This window comes from Parambassis ranga, chromosome 18 (assembly GCF_900634625.1).
Source record: "Parambassis ranga chromosome 18, fParRan2.1, whole genome shotgun sequence".
Lineage (NCBI taxonomy): Eukaryota > Metazoa > Chordata > Actinopteri > Ambassidae > Parambassis > Parambassis ranga.
The window spans coordinates 12,242,715-12,258,329 of record NC_041038.1 but is presented as its reverse complement, the minus strand read 5'-3'; the positions used below and the strand labels follow the sequence as shown (position 1 = coordinate 12,258,329).

The 15,615-nt window shown below is 45.0% G+C and overlaps 1 protein-coding gene across 9 annotated transcripts in view; it reads right to left on the bottom strand.

The window, feature by feature from the left end:
* LOC114450613 (butyrophilin-like protein 1) overlaps positions 1-15,615 on the bottom strand; it is a 139,337-nt gene that overhangs the window by 26,073 nt on the left and 97,649 nt on the right. For 3 of the 9 annotated variants that reach the window (XM_028428807.1, XM_028428806.1, XM_028428814.1), the window contains 3 exons: positions 5,175-5,300; positions 4,451-4,486; positions 1,972-2,007 (listed from right to left, as the gene is read on the bottom strand). In XM_028428807.1, coding sequence (XP_028284608.1) covers positions 1,972-2,007; positions 4,451-4,486; positions 5,175-5,300 — 198 coding nt within the window. Of the gene's footprint in view, positions 1-1,971; positions 2,008-4,450; positions 4,487-5,174; positions 5,301-8,887; positions 9,176-10,790; positions 11,121-12,507; positions 12,835-14,869; positions 15,223-15,615 lie in introns of those variants that run through there. The other 6 variants (XM_028428797.1, XM_028428803.1, XM_028428798.1 and 3 more) reach the window with 4 other exon arrangements.

The window sequence follows — 15,615 nt, the reverse complement described above, 5'->3', positions numbered from 1 at the left end:
ACTGACTGATGATCATTTCTGGTCTTCATCTGTTTTTAATCGATCAGCTGATCTACACCTTGTTCTTTTATTAAACAAACTAAACAGTCTGATGTTATTGATCTTATCTGAACGGCAGCAGGTCATTTCTGTCTCCACATGGTCGGGCGTACACACACAGACACGTTTGAACACAAACACACACAGGTACTTGTGCACACATACAGGTGAGCACACTCCCACCAGCAGGTAGAGAGCTCGTGTGGTTGCTCATGGTATGCTAATTGGACAGACTGACCTCCAGTAGCTATGCTAAGCTAAGCTAAGGGCAGTGAGGCCAGACCCATCCCCCCAGAGCTGTAACCCTAGGGGAAACACTTCAGTCTAATATGGCACCGCTACTATGGAACCAGTCACCAACCTGGGTCTGAGAGGCAGACGCCGCCTCCACCTCTAAGACCAGACTTAAAACCTTTCTGTTCAGTAAAGCGTATATTTAGCCTTGAACAGTGTGTAGGGCTGATAGGTATAGATACAGGTACTTGTGGACGTGGCCTCAGCCACAGGTAGAACAGGTATCATGGGGGGCCTTAACTTTTAGCAGCTATGCTGCTCTAGGCCTACGCTGTAGTGGGCACAAACATGACCCACTGAGCAGTTCCCTGTCCCCTCAAATCCCCCTCTGACCTCTCCTCTATTCTCATTAGTCTGGTTCATACTAGTGACTTGTGTCATAAGCTGTTTGCTGTGGTAGTTTTGTGCCTCTCTCTGCCTCCAGATCTGCATGCTGACCTGCAGTCCTATCATCGCTGTTTCATCTAGCTTGGCAGCGTCTGTCTACCTGTCTGCATATCTGTCTGTCTGCCTGTCTGTCTGCCTCTCTGTCTGTCTGTCTGCCTGCCTGTCTGTCTGCCTGTCTGTCTGTCTGTCTATCTTTCTGCCTGTCTGCCTGCCTCTCTGCATGCCTGCCTGCCTGCCTGTCTGTCTGTCTGTCTGCCTGTCTGTCTGCCTGACTGCATATCTGCCTGTCTGTCCGTCTGCCTGTCTCTCTGTCTGCCTACCTGTGTGTCTTTCTGCCTGTCTGTCTGTCTCTCTGCCTGCCTGTCTGTCTGCTTGTCTGTCTCTCTGCCTGTCTGTCTGTCTGTCTGCCTGCCCGCCTGCCTGTCTGTCTGTCTGCCTGCCCGCCTGCCTGTTTGTCTGCCTGAATGCCTGTCTGTCTCTTGTCTGCCTGCCTGTCTGCCTCTCTGCCTGCCTGTCTCTCTACCTGCCTGCCTGTCTGTCTCTCTGCCTGTCTTTCTGCCTGTCTGTCTGTCTGTCTGTCAGCAGGAAGGTCCTCCTTATGAGTCGGGTCCTGTTCAGGGTCTCTTCCTGTTAAAGGGAGTTTTTCCTGACACTGTGGCTCTTAAGGGGGTTCAGGCTCTGGGTCTCTGTGAAGCTTTGAGACAATTTCTGATTGTTGTTCTAATAATAATAACATTATACATGGCAGCTGACTGGGCAGTGACCATTAGCTGACAAAGGAGGACAGACTGAGAAGTTCCCTAAAGAACTAAGTCTCCAGTCTGCCAGCGTGGCCACAATCTTTACTCCACACACATGGTTTTTCCTCCACAGAACTAGTAAAATCTTCCTCTGTCAACAGAACCTGAAACACCAACAGACTCAGACTACTGCTGGCTACCTAACCTAACTCCTGCGGTGTTAACTGAGTGAGAGTTCCCTCAAGGCATTTTATTGTGAAAGTCTACAGAACCTCTGGTGTTCTGGTGCCTGACTTCCTGTCTGCTCCATCTGGTTGGTGATAATTGATGTGTCTGGAGCACGACACAGCGTCAAAAGAGAACCGGAGCGGATCTTTAGTGGAGCAGAGCGGGCTGTGGTTTCTGGGATGCTTCAGAAATGTGCTGCTACACGTCAAACATTTCTGATCCTGACATGCTGCACATGTGAACAGGACGACATGAGGTTCAGGTTCTCTCACACACAGCTTACGTTCTCTCAGTAGCTTCTGTTCCATCTCCAGTTCACCTGCACAGAAGAAACACAAATGTACACATTACATTAAGTCGAGGTTTGTTTACACAAGTACACATAACTGACTGATGATCATTTCTGGTCTTCATCTGTTTTTAATTGATCAGCTGATCTACACCTTGTTCTTTTATTAAACAAACTAAACAGTCTGGTGTTATTGATCTTATCTGAACGGCAGCAGGTCATTTCTGTCTCCACATGGTCGGGCGTACACACACAGACACGTTTGAACACAAACACACACAGGTACTTGTGCACACATACAGGTGAGCACACTCCCACCAGCAGGTAGAGAGCTCGTGTCGTTGCTCATGGTATGCTAATTGGATAGACTGACCTCCAGTAGCTATGCTAAGCTAAGCTAAGGGCAGTGAGGCCAGACCCATCCCCCCAGAGCTGTAACCCTAGGGGAAACACTTCAGTCTAATATGGCACCGCTACTATGGAACCAGTCACCAACCTGGGTCTGAGAGGCAGACGCCGCCTCCACCTCTAAGACCAGACTTAAAACCTTTCTGTTCAGTAAAGCGTATATTTAGCCTTGAACAGTGTGTAGGGCTGATAGGTATAGATACAGGTACTTGTGGACGTGGCCTCAGCCACAGGTAGAACAGGTATCATGGGGGGCCTTAACTTTTAGCAGCTATGCTGCTCTAGGCCTACGCTGTAGTGGGCACAAACATGACCCACTGAGCAGTTCCCTGTCCCCTCAAATCCCCCTCTGACCTCTCCTCTATTCTCATTAGTCTGGTTCATACTAGTGACTTGTGTCATAAGCTGTTTGCTGTGGTAGCCTGCGTGTCTGCCTGTCTGTCTGCCTGCCTACCTGCCTGCCTGTCTGTCTGCCTGCCTGTCTGTCTGTCTGTCTGTCTATCTCTCTGCCTGCTTGTCTGTCTGTCTGCCTGCCTGTCTGCATATCTGCCTGTCTGTCTGTCTGCCTGTCTGTCTCTCTGCCTGCCTGTCTGTCTCTCTGCCTGATTGTCTGTCTGTCTGTCTATGCCTGTCTGTCTGCCTGCCTGTCTGCCTGACGGCATGTGTGTTTGCCTGTCTCTCTGTCTCTCTGCCTGCCTGCCTGCCTGTCTGTCTGTCTCTCTGCCTGCCTGTCTACCTGCCTGCCTGTCTATCTATCTCTCTGCCTGCCTGCCTGACTGCATATCTGCCTGTCTGTCTGTCTGCCTGTCTGTCTCTCTGCCTGCCTGTCTGCTTGTCTGTCTCTCTGCCTGCCTGTCTGACTGCCTCTTGTCTGCCTGTCTGTCTGCCTCTCTGCCTGCCTGTCTCTCTACCTGCCTGACTGTCTGTCTGTCTGCCTGCCTGCCTGTCTGTCTGTCTGCCTCTCTGCCAGCCTGCCTGCCTGCCTATCTGCCTTCCTGTCTCTCTGCCTGCCTGTCTGTCTGTCTCTCTGCCTGATTGTCTGTCTGTCTGTCTATGCCTGTCTGTCTGCCTGCCTGTCTGCCTGACTGCATGTCTGTTTGCCTGTCTCTCTGTCTCTCTGCCTGCCTGCCTGTCTGTCTCCCTCTGCCTGTCTGTCTGTCTCTCTGCCTGCCTGCCTGTCTGTCTCTCTGCCTCCTTGTCTGTCTGCCTCTGCCTGTCTGTCTGTCTCTCTGCCTGCCTGCCTGCCTGTCTGTCTGTCTGACTGCCTCTCTGCCTGCCTGTCTCTCTACCTGCCTGCCTGTCTGTCTCTCTGCCTGTCTGTCTGTCTGCGTGCCTGACTGTCTGTCTGTCTGCCTGCCTGCCTGTCTGCCTGCCTGTCTGTCCCCGACTGTCAGCAGGAAGGTCCTCCTCATGAGTCGGGTCCTGTTCAGGGTTTCTTCCTGTTAAAGGGAGTTTTTCCTGACACTGTGGTTCTTAAGGGGGTTCAGGCTCTGGGTCTCTGTGAAGCTTTGAGACAATTTCTGATTGTTGTTATAATAATAATAATAACATTATACATGGAGCTGACTGGGCAGTGACCATTAGCTGACAAAGGAGGACAGACTGAGAAGTTCCCTAAAGAACTAAGTCTCCAGTCTGCCAGCGTGGCCACAATCTTTACTCCACACACATGGTTTTTCCTCCACAGAACTAGTAAAATCTTCCTCTGTCAACAGAACCTGAAACACCAACAGACTCAGACTACTGCTGGCTACCTAACCTAACTCCTGCGGTGTTAACTGAGTGAGAGTTCCCTCAAGGCATTTTATTTTGAAAGTCTACAGAACCTCTGGTGTTCTGGTGCCTGACTTCCTGTCTGCTCCATCTGGTTGGTGATAATTGATGTGTCTGGAGCACGACACAGCGTCAAAAGAGAACCGGAGCGGATCTTTAGTGGAGCAGAGCGGGCTGTGGTTTCTGGGATGCTTCAGAAATGTGCTGCTACACGTCAAACATTTCTGATCCTGACATGCTGCACATGTGAACAGGACGACATGAAGTTCAGGTTCTCTCTCACACAGCTTACGTTCTCTCTGTAGCTCCTGTTCCATCTCCAGTTCACCTGCACAGAAGAAACACAAATGTACACATTACATTAAGTCGAGGTTTGTTTACACAAGTACACATAACTGACTGATGATCATTTCTGGTCTTCATCTGTTTTTAATCGATCAGCTGATCTACACCTTGTTCTTTTATGAAACAAACTAAACAGTCTGATGTTATTGATCTTATCTGCACAGAGCACCTCCTGCTGTGAGCTGCATGGATGGATGAAACAGACCCGTTAGAGTCCAGACCATGTTCACTGTGAGCAGACACAGCTGTGAGACTAAAGAGGTTTTCTGAAGTCACAGTGACCCTTGATGTCCAGCTGAATGTTAAATACAGAATCTGAATAAATGCACTCAGATGTTAAGACATCAGGATGTTCAACCTGAAAACATGCTGCCACCATCCAGAACCTCTGCCAACACAGAGTAACTACAAATCTGTTCTATATGATCATTAACACTTTGACATGTACAAGCTTGAAGCCATTCACTAGCTGCATATCAAACATATCAACTTGTTTTTACACACAAACATTTCTTTCAGCCTGCAGCCTCCAGGATAACTGCAGTCTAATGTGTGTGTTCATGTAACTGATGTGAGAATATAACAGTTACTAAACTGTCACTAAAGGAACCTCAACACATGCTGATGTCAACACATTACAAAGAGGTTGTTGTTTGCATGTTTACACTTACGGTTCCAGCAGAGTTTGATGGAGCCGAACTTTGTGGCTACAAGGAGAGCAACAAGGACAGCGACAAGGAGAAGTCCCACAATAATTCCACTGATACTGACCCCTGAGCCGGACTCAAACACCTTGTCTGAAACACATCACAGAAACAACAGAGGAAGCACAGTGTAGCAGCTATTTTACTATTTTACCAGCCTTCAGCCACATGGTTGGGTGCAGGGGATGTTGTTTTCCTACGCGCTGTTATTTCCAAAATGAATCATTTGATGCATCATAATCTTTGGGTGAGGTTCCTGTTTATTGTTAACAAACGTATTTGATCATAATTACAAACGAACAAAACAGGTCAGCGGTAAAAACCGTACGACCTCCCCGCTCCTACACACCAGCAACAACACTGAACAATTACATTAATGCAAGGAGGCATCAACAAATATGTTTCTCATTTCTAATTACTCGGATGACGCAGCCATAGTTGGTTGTGTGGAGAATGGACAGGAGGATGAGTACAGGGGCCTTGTGGAGTCCTTCCTGCCGTCCGCCATCAGACTCTATAACTCCTCTGTGACTGTCAGAGCTGAGCTCACTGACTCAGCTGAAGCCTCATCACAGCTTCAGACTGCTCAGTTACATTAACTGTGTTTTTATGTTTCTATCTTCCCTTTGATCTGCTTTATGTGTGTGTGTATATAAGAGTTTTTGCTGTTTATTGTATTTATCCTTTTAAAATGCTGCTACTACAACTCAATTTCCCCACGGGGATTAATAAAGTAAATCTTAATCTTAATTTCTTTTGTCCTCTATTTGATTCAGAGGTTAATAGCACATGACTCAATGTGGGGTCACGACCTTCACCCCAGACTTCACATAGCCTCTTGCAGAAGAAAGAGCTTGCTTATGGGCCTGTCCAGCTCCCCAGTCTTCGTCCTCAGCCGTACTGCCCGAACAAGTCCCTTCTTGTCTTGCAACTGCTTAGTTGGTTTGGACCGCTTGTCCTCAGGAACAGATTTCATCACAGCACGGTTGTTGCTTGTCCATTTAACCAACTGAAATCGCTTGCTTAGCTGTGGGCAGAGACTTTAGACAGTCGTCTACATACAAATTGTGGCAGATGGTGTCAATCACTTCCCTTTTAAAACTGCCCTTGTTGTCCAGTGCAGTCCTCCTTGAAGAGTAATTGGCACAGCTCGGAGAGGAAACAGCTCCAAAAACATGCACTCTCACTCTGTGTTCCACTGGGCTTTGTGACGTGTCTCCCTTAGGCCACCATAGAAAGCAAAGAAACTGTACGTGTCTTTCCTTTACCTGATGAAACATGGCCTGCACATCCGTCATCAAATCAACACTCTCCTGTCTAAATCTAGTTAATACACCAAAGAGAGAGTTTGTAAGATCAGGTCCCTGCAACAATTGAGAGTTCAAAGATGTCCCCTTAAACCCGGCTCCACAATCAAAAACTACCCTTAAGGATTTCTTCCTTGGATGATACACTCATGGTGAGGAAGACACCATACACCGCCATCTTTACACTCCAACCACTTCAGCATATTCATTATCAGTCATCTCTGTGAGAAAGGCTGTATATTGCTCCTGATAGATCTTATTCTTCTCAAACTTTCTCTTAAGACTCTGCACGAGTTGCTCAGTTATGCATCTGGGGCCATATTCACAAAGATTCTTAGTGCTAGGAGTTTCCGTTAGTGGTGAAATTCTAAGAAAATTCTTAGAATTATGATGTTTTCCCTTATAATTTAGACTAAATCCTAGTAAAGATAAAAGAGGTCTTCAGGTAAAAAACTGTTGAGTGGAGAGGAGGACTTTTAAAGCTGGATCCATACTCCACGAGAACAGAGAACTCCCCCCCCCCCATGCCGATGTTACGCCCACAAAACATAATTTTTTTCTCTCGGACCGCCCGTTGTGCAGCTCTCTCGTGCACATGGCCCGGGAATAACTTTTTCTCTCAGTGCTGTGCGAGAACAATTGTGTGATTGGTCGGAATTTATTGTGGTTGTGATGAACATGTTGAAGCCAAGAGCTTCTTCAGGTGCAGAACACACAGACAGAAGGAGGAAGCACAGCGACAATGGACAGTTTAGATGAGCAGCTGGCAAACAGCTGCTGGAAGGAGAAACACGGCCACAGAGGAGAGAGTCTGTCCACAAGGTGGCGCTTAAAACTAATCCCAGTATTGATCACAGTGTTACAGCGGCTGGACGCACATTAAACCCCGGGAGACGGGATGTGTTACTGCAGACAGTCATCCACACGTTCACAGAGTTAAACTCACACAGACCAGAGGTCTGCTGCAGTCAGCTGCACTGATCTTCTATCTGTTGTCAGCTGTGCGCCCTCTGCCCTGAACATGATCAGCTCGTTAGGCCAGGTAACCACGACTGTGCTCACAGTTTACAACACAACTGCATTGTCAACCTTTTGTGTGTGACGTGCGCTGCAGTAGGAGGCCGTATGAGGAGTTCTGCACACACACGTCTCGCGAAGTATGGTACCTCCGTGCTGAAACAAAGGTTTTTTTTACTCTTACCACCCATGGAGCGAGTTCTCTGTTCTCTGTTCTCGTGGAGTATGGAACAGCCTTCAGTCTGTTCAGGGAGGAGCTGAGCTTCAGTCTGTTCAGGGAGGAGCTGACGGCCTCATTTCAAATGTTTCATTCAGCTGAGGAACCTTTTTTTCTGCTGGAGCTCCTTAAAGGGACCAAACATCAGACCTTCATGTCTCCTGCTGAGCTCTTTGTGTTTAGACAGAAGCTGCTGTCAGCTGATCCTGTTTCTGCCCTCTGTCTGATAACATGGAGCCAGACCTGACTCACTGGGTCCAGCAGTTTATTTGAGCTCTATGATCGGCTGTGTTCAGGTGTTTGGTTTGTTTATGGGCGGAGCTGAAATCCCAGGTGAGCTGCACAGTGTGTGTTCACAGTGATTTCTTGAGGAAGGCTGTCATTAATGAACTCTGTGGGTTTCTGTTGGATCGCTGCTGCAGCAACATGTGAGAGAAGATGAAACACAGACACAGCTGAGATCCAGTGTGTGGATCTATTCAGCCACCAGAGGGAGCCGAGTTAAACCCTCACACCTTCATCAGTCAGCTGTAATGTTGTGTTATTCTCTGGTGTCGCTGTCAGAGCTGACTGTTTGGACAGCAGAGTAAAACTCAGCCTTCAGCCTGACTCTGCCTTGTTTACATTGTTTCCTGTTAAATAAATGAATAAATATAAAAAGCCTTCAAACCTGAACAAACTCAGTGTTTTTATCAGTGAATCATGAGGGAAACTCTCTGTTAAAGGGCTCAGAGACTCTCAGCTGTGTCTCTTCCTACAAATCCTGAGCACATTAATAAAACCTTGTTGTTAGAACTTCATGCAGGAACTGTTTGTTAAAGAGAATTACAGCCAGCAGCTGTTTCACTGTGCAGGAGGCAGCAGGTTACAGCTCCATCATTTCTGTGTCTCACTGACAGCAGAAATCAATGTGTGGACATGTTGAACTGTGAAGCAGCAGCTCTGAACAGGAGACTTTATGCTTTGGTTTCATGTTTTTATGGCAGAAAAAAAAGGTTCTAGTTTGAACAGCTGATGTGTTGTTTTTTCAGCTCTGTCCTCTGGTTTGGGTTTAAACAGCCTCTTATAAAATTATAACAGTTTAATATTTTGGGAAGCTAATAACACACAATCAATACAAAAATAAATAAATGAATTACCTTTATCAACGGTCACATGTGTCTCAGAGTAAATCTGATGGTGGATTTCCTGCTGTATGGACACACAGCGATAGTCGTCTGTCTCAGTCACTGTAGCTTCCAGGATGATGTCGTAGCTTCCCTCCTTGTCTGCTGAGCTTGAGACCTGTGGTTCTTCAGCAGGCAGGATGTTTCCAGAACCGTCTTTCCAGACGACTTCAGGTTTTGGAGACGCACCTCGAACTACACACCGCAGTAAAATCCCATCATCTGTTTTATCATGGGTTACAATTGGAACTGGAGATGCTCCTGTGAACACAAACAGCAAAAGTTTACAAAGACAAAATCAGTGTTTTTGTGTCCATCACTGTTCTACTTGTATGAGGATCAGAGTGTGTTCAGACTGAACAATGCTGAACTGAATAACTAAAATGTTAAATTAGGTGAAATGTGTTGTCTGAGATATCAGTTTAATCAGTGATATGAAACACAGGTGTTTTAATGTGTGTACACGTGTTGTGATGTCAGAGCTGTTTAAAAAATGTTTTGTTTTTAGTGAAGTGTGACAGAAAATCACTATTTAACTCATGTAAACCTTCTGTATGTGCATAAACTACTTACTAACAGTGTGGTTGTGTGTACTCACAGACAACAAGGTCAGTGTGCAAACAGCTCTTTCTCTCTAACATACACACACAGTGTGTAGACACACAGTTATGTGCTAAAATAGGTAAAGGGTTAATATGGTCATTAAGTTGTTAACTGTAAAAATCACAAATGTTACCTCCTACCAACAGGGTAAACCACCAACAATCAAGAATGCATGATTATGTAGTGCCATGGCTGTGCAGTCAAAAAAAATGTGTTTATAATGTAAGTCTATGGAACACGCAAGGGAGAAAAAATGAAAATCCAGTGCTGTGCAAAAACTAATAATGCAATAAAGTCAATGTTGTTACTGATGTTTGGCATGACCAAGACTGTAATAAAGGTTAAAAAGAATCCAGTCCACATTCACCTTTTCTATTAAAAATGAGCCATTTTGTGTGTTTTTTCCATTTATTTGCACCACCCCTTATAAAATTGGTGATTAAAGGGTTAAAATCCTGGGGGAAAATGATTTTTTCCACTACTGTTGATTAGAACTGAAGTTAATTAAAAGAAAAAATATGAAAAAAATATTTATCTGATATATTTTTAAAAGCGTTAAAGTTAGGGGACGTTTTTGTCCCGAACAACACGAAAGGGTAGTGTTTGCGAAAGTTGAACAAGGGTTAAGACTTTATCTGAAAGGAAAACAGAGTTCAAGTTAGAGCCGTCAGTGTGACATCATCAAGGTGTCAGTGTGACATCATCATGTGTCAGATCAAACTGTGGAAATAAAGTCCAGTGTTTGTTAAACATAATATTTATAATCCAAAATAAAGAAGCCGCAGTGTCAGACTGAACACAAACATCACAGAGCAGACTGCTTCATGGAGGTCCTGGATGGGGGGCGTCACATGACAGGAAACACACCTGAGCTTCATTCTACCTGTGCTGCTGCTCCTGAAGAGCTGCCTGGACTGAGGGGCGGGGTCTCTGATCAGATATGATCAATACTTTTGATGTTCGATGATCAGAAACAGCTGGTTGAGCAGCAGCATTGTGTCGTCAACAATGGACCAAACTCTTAAAACACAGGTGAAGAGCTGTTGTACGACTAACTGTGGATTCAACAGGAAATCCAAGGTGGTGTTTCACAGACGGAAACAGCTGGAAGCTTTTCAGAGTTTCAGGTGTGATGTCAGTGACATCATCACCCTCCTGGGATTTAAACAGTTTGTTCTTAAAAATCACTTTTCCATGTACTAACTGAATAATCTGAGCGGTTAGTGACGTGGTCTTCATCACTTTTTCTGTGTGGATAAAAACAAATACTCACCAACAACAAGCTGAACGGTGTATCTTTGTCCTGCTGGACGAAGACTTGGAAAAACACAGCTGTATTCTCCACTGTCGACTGTCTTTGTGTTTCTGATGATTATGGAGGCGTTACCAGACGTCAGCTGATCAGGAAAAAATGACACTCGTCCTCTGAACTGTTCATCCTGACCTGGACGACTGTAGCTGGAATGAAAGCCTGAATCAAAATAGAACACCTCCTTCTGACCATCTTTCTTCCACTCAAAGACTTTATAGGTAAGGTCCTCCTTGGTGCTGGGAGAACAGGGTAAGATGGCGTCACTCCCTTCTTGGACAACGACTCTGACAGCTGGAAGACACAATATATTTGACTCATTCAGATTAAATCCACAGAAAAACTGATAACACATTATCATGTGAGCTCAGCGAGTCTCAAACATCAGTTTCCAAGAAGTCAGATTTCTGTATGAATAATGTCAGTGAAACACATTTAATTTATTTTATTCTAAAAAGCTCACAGATCAGCTCCTCACAGCCACATCTCTGCAGCAGCTGATGATGAACTCTGAACATGATGAGCTGTGTGACAGCAAAACCCTGAACCCTGCCAACACCGACAACATCTGGACAGAGGATCAATCAGAGCTGCACACCTCATCTATTAGAAGTCTTTGACTGACTCTTCTAAACATGTGCTGATGAGTCAGTCTGAAGGTGCTTCAGTGATGAGACCTAATGAAAAAACATCAACGAGACACAAAATAAAAAACATGAAGTGACTGAAATGAGAATTAGGATCGAGCAGGCAAAGACGCACAGATCATGAAATAAGTGCTGTGCCTGTTGTCAGCATGGTTTCTGATTATTCTCAGTTCATGTTTGAGGCTGATCGATAAACTGATGAGAAGTCTGCATGGACTGAGCAGCAGAGGGCGCTCTCTACCAAAGTACCAGGTCTGATGGGCTGAAGCCAGGAAGCCTGTTTCACGGACTGACAGTGAGCACATTTTAAATTCACACTGAGTTCTGAGAAGGATACAAATAAAACATATAACAGTCCACACAGGCTGAGACAGATCTAAGTGGGAGGAGAACAGTTTAACAAAGTGTTCTACACACACAGCTAGACAACACTGAAATAAAACATCATCCAAACATTCAATTTCTAAACTCAAACTAAACTTATTAATTGGCTCTTACACTACAAGTGCGCAACTGTGCCACAGGTTTGTCACCACATGTTCGTGCAGCCACGTGCTTGGGCGCTGGAGCCCCTGCTCCTTTTCCTCTTGATGCCCAAAGTGCCCTTTTGTCAAAGTGATTTGGTTTTTCATTGTATATGGTAACTGCGTGTGGCAGCCAGTCTGTCACTTCATTTGAACTGCTTGTGTGCTGATCAACACAAGCAGACACATCAGCACAGATTCATGTGAACTAAGATAAAAAGCAGAACTGAAGACGGAAGGAGGGCGAGAAGAAAGAAACAGGAAGAGGAAGGACAATACCAAATAATATTAAAATGATAAATGAAAACAATATGACAAACTCATGACAACCTCTCAATGCTTATGAGTCGGTCTAAAGGTTCTTTTCTGTTTTCCTCTGACTTTATTAGATTTATTAGTTTGTTGTTGTGCTGCATTGATAAGTGTAACACTGAGACATGCAGACTAATAACTACAACTAGTGACGTGGTCTTCATCACTTTTTCTGTGTAAATAAAAACAAATACTCACCAACAACAAGCTGAACGGTGTATCTTTGTCCTGGATGAAGACGTGGAAAAACACAGCTGTATTCTCCACTGTCGTTTGTCTTTGTGTTTCTGATGGTTATGGAGGCGTTACCAGACGTCAGCTGATCAGGAAAAAATGACACTCGTCCTCTGAACTGTTCATCCTGACCTGAACGACCGTTGTTGTAATGAATGCCTGAATCATAAAAGAACACCTCCTTCTGACCATCTTTCTTCCAGTCAAAGACTTTATAGGTAAGGTCCTCCTTGTTGCTGGGAGAACAGGGTAAGATGGCGTCACTCCCTTCTTGGACAACGACTCTGACAGCTGGAAGACACAATATATTTGACTCATTCAGATTAAATCCACAGAAAAACTGATTCTGTATGAATAATGTCAGTGAAACACATTTAAAGCTGCAGAACCTTTAATAGAAATGAGTGTGTTCATTCAAAGCACACAGACTGACAGTCACACTGCACTTATTTAACACAACGTGGATATTTATGAGATGAAAGAACATGTGAACTTAAACACTTGAACTTCAGACATATTTACATACTGTCAGCAGAAAATGAGTGGTTCACCTCTGCTTCAATCTGTTTTTTTCTTTGCTCTGTGTCAAAGCCTTGAGCAGAAAGTACTAAACTACGAATAATATGTTCACAGGAAATATGTTGAAGACGTGTCGCTGCTCATCCAAGCAGCTTCATCAGGTCTAACTGTTTGGTGTCAAGATCAGGAATGAAAAATGTCACTGTTATCTTAATTTGCCATTTCTCCTTTCTAATATTAAAATGAAAATCAGGAGACGAGTCAATTTCCATTTTTTCCTTTTCTGATCTAAACAACAGAAATCGAATGGCCGCAAAATACACGGACTGCATCGCCACCTTCAGCTGCTCTGGAAAATGAGACTCGACCTTTGAACTGCTCGTGTTGACCTGATGAGTCAGTCTGAAGGTACTTTTCTGTATTCTTGCCTGAATGCTTTGATTATTCTCAGTTCATGTTTGAGGCTGATCGATAAACTGATGAGAAGTCTGCATGGACTGAGCAGCAGAGGGCGCTCTTTACCAAAGTACCAGGTCTGATGGGCTGAAGCCAGGAAGCCTGTTTCACGGACTGACAGTGAGCACATTTTAAATTCACACTGAGTTCTGAGAAGGATACAAATAAAACATATAACAGTCCACACAGGCTGAGACAGATCTAAGTGGGAGGAGAGCAGTTTAACAAAGTGTTCTACACACACAGCTAGACAACACTGAAAGTGAGTGACTGCAGTAAACATGGATGCATTCACCGACATAGAGACACAGAGGGTAAAGTTTGCAGCGCTCAGGTCTCACGCATTGAGGTCCACAGGCTCACACGCCAGCATGGAGAAATGATTTACTTCATCACACAGAGAGTCCTACAGACTGTCCTACAAACAAGACAAAGGCAGGCAGTGTGCGCTGAATTAGCGACCTATCAGCCAATCAGAAAATAGAATTCTTGTTGCCGGGTAAGGCTCCTCCGTCCTCGACCGGAGTTCGAGAGAAGCGACTGTCCGTCTGTGGAGATGGAAAACAAACCACAGAAGCGCAAGGAGGGCGCAGAGAGAGAAAAGGCCCAAAAGCCTACATGTAGTGGCCGTTTCACCACAACCGTGTAGTGAGTGTAGGTGACACTTTCTGACGTGTGTCAACAAACAACAAAGTGCTGCAGGTCCGTTTATTTTAATTCAACATTCCCGAGCATAAACCCGATCCACTATCGAGCACAAAAAGAGGGCTTATCCATCTTAATGTTCTTAAACATGCTCCTTGGCTTCCAAACAGGGCTGTAGGAGCCATGACGTTAACATGAAGTTGCCTTTGTTTGTCGCTAGATGGCAGCTTAGGGTTGGTGGGTAAGGCTTAAATGAACACAGGTGATTCAGGTGAGCAGATCAGACAGGTCTACAGAGAAGAGAGCTGACAGTGATGAGACTTAATGAAAAAACATCGAGACACAAAATAAAAACATGAACTGACAGAGGTTAAAAAGTGACAGATGTAAACACACTGTGTTCTAATAATCTGTTAGTTTCCTCCATGAGGCTGACAGAGCTGCTTCATCTTCACTGTGTTTTGTATTTGTATCATTGCTTAAAATTAATAAGGAGTTATTATTGAACCTCTCAGTAACAGATGTTGAGTTAACCCTTTACTTCTGTCGGTAAATTAGCTGCTGAAATCCACCAGAATGCAGGAAATGACTTCTACTTCTTCAAACTTTGTTTAGATCTGTTTTATCCTCCTCCCTTTGCTCCAGAGATGATCAGTGATCACGTAAACATCGAACATCAATAAATATAAAGATCATTGATCCTCACCTGATCCATCAACGAACACGAGGACAGCAAACAGACAGAGACACGCACGGAGAAGGAGCGCCATGACTGAGGGAGTCTGAGGACCGCTCGGAGCAGGAAGGGTGTAGACTGTATACTTTCGGTTTTGAATCTGTTCCGCCCCCACGGACACAAAAACAGCCAAATCCGCTAAAGTTCTGTAAGGGTTCAGAGGTGCAAAAACAAAAACAACAACTTCTGAAAACGGGTCCTAGTTTGGATAAGTCTGAAAACGCCGTCTCCGTGTGGACGCCCCAACAAGCTGCTTTTCTGAAACGACGACACAGCTTCAAGCGCTCAGTCAGACACCAACAGCAGCAGCAACGGCGGTTGAGTGCGCATGCCCCGTGGTTTCTTTTCCGTTTTTGGTGTGTTCCTGTGTTTACAGCGCCGCCCACAGGCTGGCTAATGTAACGGACGTCACTTCCTGCAGATCTTCACAGCAGGTTTTAAACATCTGTCACACTCCGCTGTCACAGATGATCCTCCTACACACTGTGGTCCTGAGCTGACCTGAGCTGAGCACAGCAACAGGTGCAGCTCCTTTTTTATCATTTCTATAACTACACACAATAAAATATCCTCCTCCAGGACTGCCTGACACTCACAGACACAGAAATGTCCCCTCCAACCAGTGTCCATCACCATTTCTAATGTTATAAATAATCTTACACCAACAGCAAGTTTCTTTCTTCACTTCTGCTTCGGTTGTTTGTGACTCTGTGTCA